Source organism: Atractosteus spatula, chromosome 19 (genome assembly GCF_055471065.1).
Source record: "Atractosteus spatula isolate fAtrSpa1 chromosome 19, fAtrSpa1.hap1, whole genome shotgun sequence".
In the NCBI taxonomy this organism is placed as follows: domain Eukaryota; kingdom Metazoa; phylum Chordata; class Actinopteri; order Semionotiformes; family Lepisosteidae; genus Atractosteus; species Atractosteus spatula.
Genome location: NC_142724.1, coordinates 12,672,140 through 12,679,717, shown reverse-complemented (window position 1 = coordinate 12,679,717; position 7,578 = coordinate 12,672,140). Strand labels below are relative to the sequence as shown.

The window sequence follows — 7,578 nt, the reverse complement described above, 5'->3', positions numbered from 1 at the left end:
AAGGCATAAGCGTATGTTGTCTAACCGTTGGCAGATTATTTATGCTTAAAAATAACCCACGTATCATACATCATATACAGTAGTGACAAACACTATGTCCGATCCATATACACAAGAAATACACACATGCACACGAACGTCATACTCCGTTATCCAAGATATGTTGCCAGGGGCTTCTAAATACGGGTTGCATTTTCTATCGGTATATGTGCTGCACAAAACGTAAAGCCCTTCAGAACAAACTGTATGGGACTTGGGGAGACGGACTGGCGACCTCTGCCTTTCACTCCTCTCTCTCTCCTCCCTAAGTTTCAGTAATCTTCGCCTCCCTGTCTCTCTTGGCTGTCTGCTTCGGCCCATCGTATCAGTCAGCTCAAAACAGGGCGCTGAGTGACGGCTGTGTCAGCCAGACCGCACAAGGAGGCACGGAGCCAAACCCCAGACGGGTTTCTCTCGTTTGGTTTGTGAGATCCAGTCTGGACTCCAGCACCAGATCTACATCTCAACAAAAGGATTTCTTCTTCAAGGAAGAAGCAAGGCTGTAGACACTGGGATCCTCATGCACATGTCTGTGACAGCATCTAGCAGAACAGAAGGTTGTGAGATCTTCTGTTCTCTGAGAAGGTGCATCTGAGAACAGAAGGTTCATCTTCACACAAAGGGCTGCGGGAGTGTGCGACAAGCTTCCCGGACATGGTGTCGAATCAGATACCCTGACGTTTTTCAAGAAATGGCTGGATGAGATCTTTGGGTCACTTGACAGTACATTTCCATCATTTTAATGGGAGTGTATATTTTAAAATGACAGACCATCACATTATTTTCCACAACAATTTGATTACTTTTAGACAGTTATACAAAAGATGGGGTTGACTGTTATCTGCATTTTTCTTGTTTAAAATGGGGAAAAAGACCGGATCTACATATTTTAGGATTTTGTTTCCCATTTTGGGGATCCGAGTCCTAAAGGAATCTAGTTATGTAGGATTTGCAGCTTATAACTTACATTTTTCTCACAGAATTACCTTTTCAATATGGAAGCACGTAATTAGTTCCAGAAAATAGTGAAGTTGTATGATGGAATCCAAAATCTGAGATTAAAAAATATCCTGTTGTTGTAAATTATTCCATGACAGATAACCCTCTGTGAGCAGCATTAGTTAATGTGTTGATATTCTGTAAATGCAACAGGTGTGATGAGTGTATTTAAAAAAAAAACATGCAGTCAGTAATTAGTAAGAGCAATCGTAATGCAAGCCCGTCCATTATGACTTTCATCTCTTCAACTGGGAAACATTGTTTTACTTTGATGCTGTAAAACTAGTCATAGTTATAATGTTTTAACTATAATAAATATCTGCATGGGATGTTACAACCCATGACTCTTACAACCCACTTGAGTGCAATATGTTTTGTGATGTGTTATAAATGTTACATGTTGTTATCTGTTATACCGTACATGTGCATTAGAGTGATGTGCAATGTTTTTCTTATTTTTTGTAATAGAATAATGTGCAATGTTTTTCTTTTCTTCTTTTTGTTTTGTTTGCATTCTATTTAAATGTACAGGGGTGCTGGGTGTCCATAACGCAATTTCCCTCAGGGGTCAATAAATCTGATCTTATCTTACAACCCTGGTTTTCTAAATTTAAATTTTATTGTATGGTTCATTGTACATGAACGAACCTTTTCCTTTTAGCGACCTTGCACTATATTTATAGTTCTATTCTTTGTCAAACAGTAGTAAAGGAGATACAGAATATTTAATTTTAGGTTTAATTACTGCTCAGCCGCACACCTGAGACATTCTTAATGTAAAGATAACCTTTTACCACTAGAGGGGGCCATCCGGTGTGCATTCCAAAATAATAAAGAGGATCACATTTAATAATTGAAACACAGCACTGGGAAAAAATAAAATTTTCAGTGGATGTGATAAAATCTGAAAGTAAAGAGCAAGTTTTAAAGGCATTTACAAACACTAAAGGCATTATCAATGAATAATCGGAAATTTCAACTACAGAGTTCTGCAATTACAATTTAACTACCGATACTAATTATACTAATTCGGGAACTCCCCCTCTATGAACACGCAATCAATTCTCTCCATGCCACGATTTCTCTCTGTGCAGTAGTTATATTACGATCTTAAAGATGGTCTTTGTCTAGGCTTCAGGCCAAAAAACAACGGAAGGAATGTAGATTACGTTGGAGCTGCAGAGCATCAAATTATTGAACGGTGACCAAACAGCCTCTCCACTTTTTTTTTTAACCACCAAGGGGCAGTTAGGAGAAGCACTGCAGCCCCTCCTGAAATTTACCTGGCCTGCTGGGGGGTCTTTTTCTGCCTCTCCTCTGTCAGTGAACATCACATGACGGCACACGAACTCACAGGAAAACTGTGTCTCTCTCTTCTCATCTCTTTAAAAACTGCTTGCGACGAAAGAAGACAAAATTCTATTTTCAAGGTCTTAATTTCTTATCACATTCCCCGTGTAATGCCTTGGATAAAGTAATCACCTGTAAATAATGCAAATATGTGTTTTGAGCTGCTGCACTATCATAATAACGGCAATATCAGTAGCCTCAGTATCAGTGACCTACAGTAACTCAAGTATCAAGACCAGAAGATTACCGTTGAATGCATTCCGGTAAATTGTGCTTCCTTTGATAAAGAAACTATGTACATGTATTGTAACTCTCTCTTCATAGAGAAGAAGAAATAAGAACGGAGTTTTCCGAATTCGACAGTACTTCTTAACCACATTTCGCTGCTCGATTCAGCTACAAAACCCAGGCAAGGCGATAAAGAGATTAAAAGGGATGATTTGCGACCAGTATTACTGAGAATGGACCACTTCATCACAATTCTTCGACACTCCGATCGTCTTTACCTTTTAAAACAAGATCTTTTTGTCAGGATTTTTAGATTTATACTCCGTTCAGTGCGATACCTGCAAAACTACAATAGCATACTTTGCCATATGGGGAAAGAAAATGACGCACTTCTCCGCATAACGTGAGATGAACTGGAGAAAAACGCTGAAGGTACAGTACAATTACTACAGCAGCGATCTTGAAATGGGCACATCCGTGCCCAGCCCCTTCGTGACAAGCGTTCTGGCCCTCGCTTTAATAAGAGCCACGCAGCGGAGAAAGGATTGGGCATTATTTTTGGAACAGCGCGGGTAGCCGATAGCCTTGTTAGGTCTGAGTTAGGACGTTTCCAACATCCCTGTCGGGGAGCGGAGAGAGCGACAGGGGGAGAGGAGGCAGGGAGAGAGGGCAGAGGGGCTTTTCTCAGCTTCTCCTTCAAAAAGATAATAATAATGCCCTCCAAATCGACCGAGAGATTAAAAACGGATCTCTGGAAAACCATGTAGCCGAGGTGGGGGGGAAAAAAAGTTGTTTTTACCTTTCGCAACAGAGATCGTCTCAAAACAAGAGTGGAAGCCTGCATCTTTCTTCAAGAGGCATGTTGTGTTCTCGACTGGCGAGCGACAACCGAGATGTGCTGAAGTTTTGCAGAACTTTGCAGCTGAAGAGCTAGCAATTAGAAAAGTGGAGAAGAAGAACAAAACGCGCTCAAAACGGGCAGGTTTGGAAGAAGTCGAGCTAATCTGTACACGATGGTATCCGAATACTTTGCTTTAGTTAAAAAATCTGATACTGTGCATCGCAAATGACTAAAGGTGTTTCAATAGTGCTGCAAGCGGATTCTATATACTGTATCTTTTAATCACGCCGCATGTAAGTTTGCACATAAATGAATAACTGATTTAAATCACCGCAGTCAAACGTTTGGAAAGCATGAGCGGGGGTCGCTTTGAGTTCGACGACGGTGGAGCCTATTGCGGAGGCTGGGAAGGAGGCAAAGCTCACGGTCACGGTATCTGCACGGGTCCCAAAGGACAAGGGGAGTTCTCCGGCTCCTGGAACTACGGCTTCGAGGTGGTGGGCGTCTACACCTGGCCCAGTGGAAACACGTACGAGGGGTACTGGTCCCAGGGAAAGCGTCACGGCTTGGGCGTCGAAACCAAAGGGCGCTGGGTTTACAAAGGAGAGTGGACTCACGGTTTCAAAGGGCGGTACGGAACACGCCTGAGCCAGGGCAGCGGCGCAAAGTACGAGGGGACCTGGAATAACGGCCTGCAAGACGGATACGGGACGGAGACCTACGCTGATGGAGGTAAGATCGCTTTTCTGATTCCGGTGCTAAATGCTACAACTGTTTGCTTTTATAGCAAAACCACATTTATTTTTCTGGTCATTGAGTAGGTAAGGTCCTCCATTTATGGTGACACCTGTAGTGAGACTTCCCTGCAACACAGCAAGAGGCCCTTTTCACCTTTTTCAGATTGGCCAGTACCGCACAGTAACTTACAGTACGTTACAACAGCAGAGTGGAAAACCACCTGAGTAAATGTGGATGCTCTTTAATGACTCTTCTTAGTTGGAATTCATCATAGAGCTCACAAGTGCCCTGCTGGTGCCTAGCTGACACATTGTTGAAGATCTGCTTAACCACCAGAACCTGTTCACACTGTACACATGTGAGTAGATTGGAAGCAGTTAATCAAGTGTTATCAGGTGAGCGAATACGAGACATGAGAGGTCTATTGTTAAAGTTTCACATCACTCCACTTTCAAAAGATACTGAGAAAAAAAAAACATCTACAGTATTTCCATTTGTTTTGATGTTGTTTCCCATGTTGACTGAGCCTTTTCAGATGTTTCAAAAATTAATCGCTTCCTCCAGGTCAGGGTTGTGGTGGAGCTAGAGTCTATCCCAGCAACCAACGGGCGCAAGGCTGGATACAACCTGGGCAGGATGCCAGTCCATTGCAGGGCACACAATGACACAACAACACACACACACTTAGACCAATGTTCCCAGAATCCAATTAACCTACCGTATGTTTTAAAACTTTGGTCTTTCTTTTTGGGAGAACATGCAAACATAGGGAGAACATACAGACTCCACACAGATAGCACCCCAGGTTCAGAATTGAACCCAGGACCTTAGTACTGCAAGGCAGCAATACCAACCTCTAACCAGTGCACCACAGGGCCACCCTTCTGCTGTTTCTACCGGTTTAAAATAGCATTGAGATCTGGAGATTTTGACTGGGGAAGGTAAAGGAAGTCATTTTGACTATGGTTCCTAACATTCTGACAACAGGTGTACAGTACTTCTGTAACAGCACATCAAAACTAATCAGCAACACTCAAAGTGGACATTTGCATCACCTGTACAGTATTATCAAACAACCTTTCATCTGCCCTTCATAAGAAGAAATCAGTCAGTCAAAAAGGTGAAAATAATATATTCATATTCCTTTTGTTCATAACTCTTTAGAATTCATACAGGTGATATCCAATGGATGTCATTAGCAATTATATTGGATATGCAGGGAAACATGAGCCAGTTGTTCTTTATTATACGATATCAATGTTTTAGGATTTAGTATGAAGGGAGATTAAATAATTCTATGGAAACATCCATGCACTGTCTGTGAGCATATTTCAGAATCTCCCCGGTGATAGTGTGTGGCACAGGATAGAGTTTCAACGACATTAATTCATCCCCCTTGTCAGGAGGAATTTCTCAGCTTCCCTTGTTTCCATTTCAAGGTCTTTCTGATATTTCTGGTTGTGTACAAAGTCTAATCGATAGCAGGACTGATGGCCTCTCAAAGTTCAGATTACTCACTGCCCCATGTGGACTGCTGGTTTATACTGTTGACATGAATCTGAAAACTTAGGTAAAGTGCTTGTGAATAACAAGAGAAAGACTTTTTTTGTGTGTGATTTAAGCTGACGAACAGGAGAAAGGAAAAATAAACCCAGGGAAACTAAAAGGAGTTATAGCGTGAACAAATACAGAACAAGCAACAGTGACAACAGTTTTTCCAGAATATGCCTCTGCCTCCATTTTGTCAAATATGACTTTCGATTTCCATTCATATGTGTACGATTTTGACTCTTTGATGCTCTTTCATGTTTCCTTGTGACTTCTTTCCCTTTCACAGCTTTGGAAAACACAAGACCAGCACCAAAGGCAACAGAGGGCTTTATTGCTGAATTATTTATGCTTTGTGAGTGATTCTGTACTGGAGGGCCAGAATGACTACACAGCTAACACAACTTTGAAAGAATGTAATAGCGACCGCTCATTTAACTCATGTTGGTGCTTGTGCTCTGCTAGGGAAGTCTCTTTTTAAGACAAATCTGCACATTTTTGAGGGAGTTGAGGAGGCTCAGGCTGCACTACTTGTTTACTACTGGTTTCCAAAAGAATCATTAATACACAAATGTCATCTTAACTTTTTTCACAGGACCCTGGTGACTTGGGAGTTACTGAAAGGCTCGGAAAAATGTTCCATGTCTTTCAAAAGGACTTCCTGTCTTGGGTCTTCAGTTTGTCATCTCAGGTTTTCACTTACAGTTAAAAGTTTTCCCTTTTGCTAAAGTTAAAAACAAAACCCAGTTCGGAAAAACACTGATTGTAACTTGAAAAAATAAAATCATTGATAAACTGCGTGAAATAGCTTTTAATGTGTACTCAAGTCTTGTCTTGAAAGCTGAAATTAAAGGTTGAGATTTGAGTTTTTCAGATTTTTTTAAGGGTTGCATCAAATTTGCAGTATTCTTTCACCAATGAACACGGTGTTCTATCAATTTATTGTCATTTCTTTTTTAAAAAAGAGGAAAAGTCATTTTAAAAAAAAACCCAAAGAAATACTAACTTTAATTGAAAACCAGAGATGCAAATCTTGATTTCTAGAAACCTCTTGGAGACCTACCGACAATCTGGGAAATCTGGGAAAGAAACATTCACAATTTATCCTTTTATGTCCAAAAGGTGACTTAAGCTTGAAATAATGAGACATGTATCTCCACATGTTGCTGCAGATGGTCACTGGGATTTTGCCCATTGCTAGGGCAACAAACTGGCCAAAGAATAGCAGAGGGGGTAGGCATGTTAGAAGTGACAATGATTAGTATTCTCTGTGAACTACAGCTTTGAATAGACTGTACTCATTGTGCCACACAAATCACCAGTGTGCTTTAAATACCCTGTTTCCCAAAGTTCAAGTGGTGTAGACTTTTTTTTATTTTGCGTACTTTTCCTCTTCCATTTTAACGCAGATCTTTCAGGATACAATACAGTTTATGCTTCTTTTATTGTTTTTTCTTTTAGTGTATATTTATTTGAGCCTCTTCTCTCTAACCCTAACAACCACGAATGTGATCTTTTAGACGTTTGTACATTTCTAAGGTTACATGGCTTACTGAAAGGTACTGCAAGAAAATCTCAGTTGAGCACCTCCAATACTAAGTCTTCTGCTAAGTAAGAATTTTTTTTACTTGACTACTTTCTTTACTAATTTGGAAAATTAGTCATTGTTGGTAGTGGTGGCAGTTCTATGTCAATTCAATATTTTTTTGAGCTAGAAAAAGTAGCAGTGCTGCAGACATTTCCAACTTGTGTTGAAATGATTCAACTGAAAGAAGAGATGAGGTATTAAAATAATGAATACACAATCTGAAATCAGTCTCTAAGGATAAATAAAG

The 7,578-nt window shown here is 40.5% G+C and overlaps 1 protein-coding gene across 1 annotated transcript in view; it reads left to right on the top strand.

The window, feature by feature from the left end:
* The first annotated feature begins 3,170 nt into the window (after window positions 1–3,170).
* jph2 (junctophilin 2) overlaps window positions 3,171–7,578 on the top strand; it is a 44,881-nt gene continuing 40,473 nt past the window's right edge. Inside the window, exon 1 of the mRNA XM_088937556.1 lies at window positions 3,171–4,189. Coding sequence (XP_088793682.1) covers window positions 3,811–4,189 — 379 coding nt within the window. The 5' untranslated portion in view covers window positions 3,171–3,810. The remainder of the gene's footprint in view (window positions 4,190–7,578) is intronic.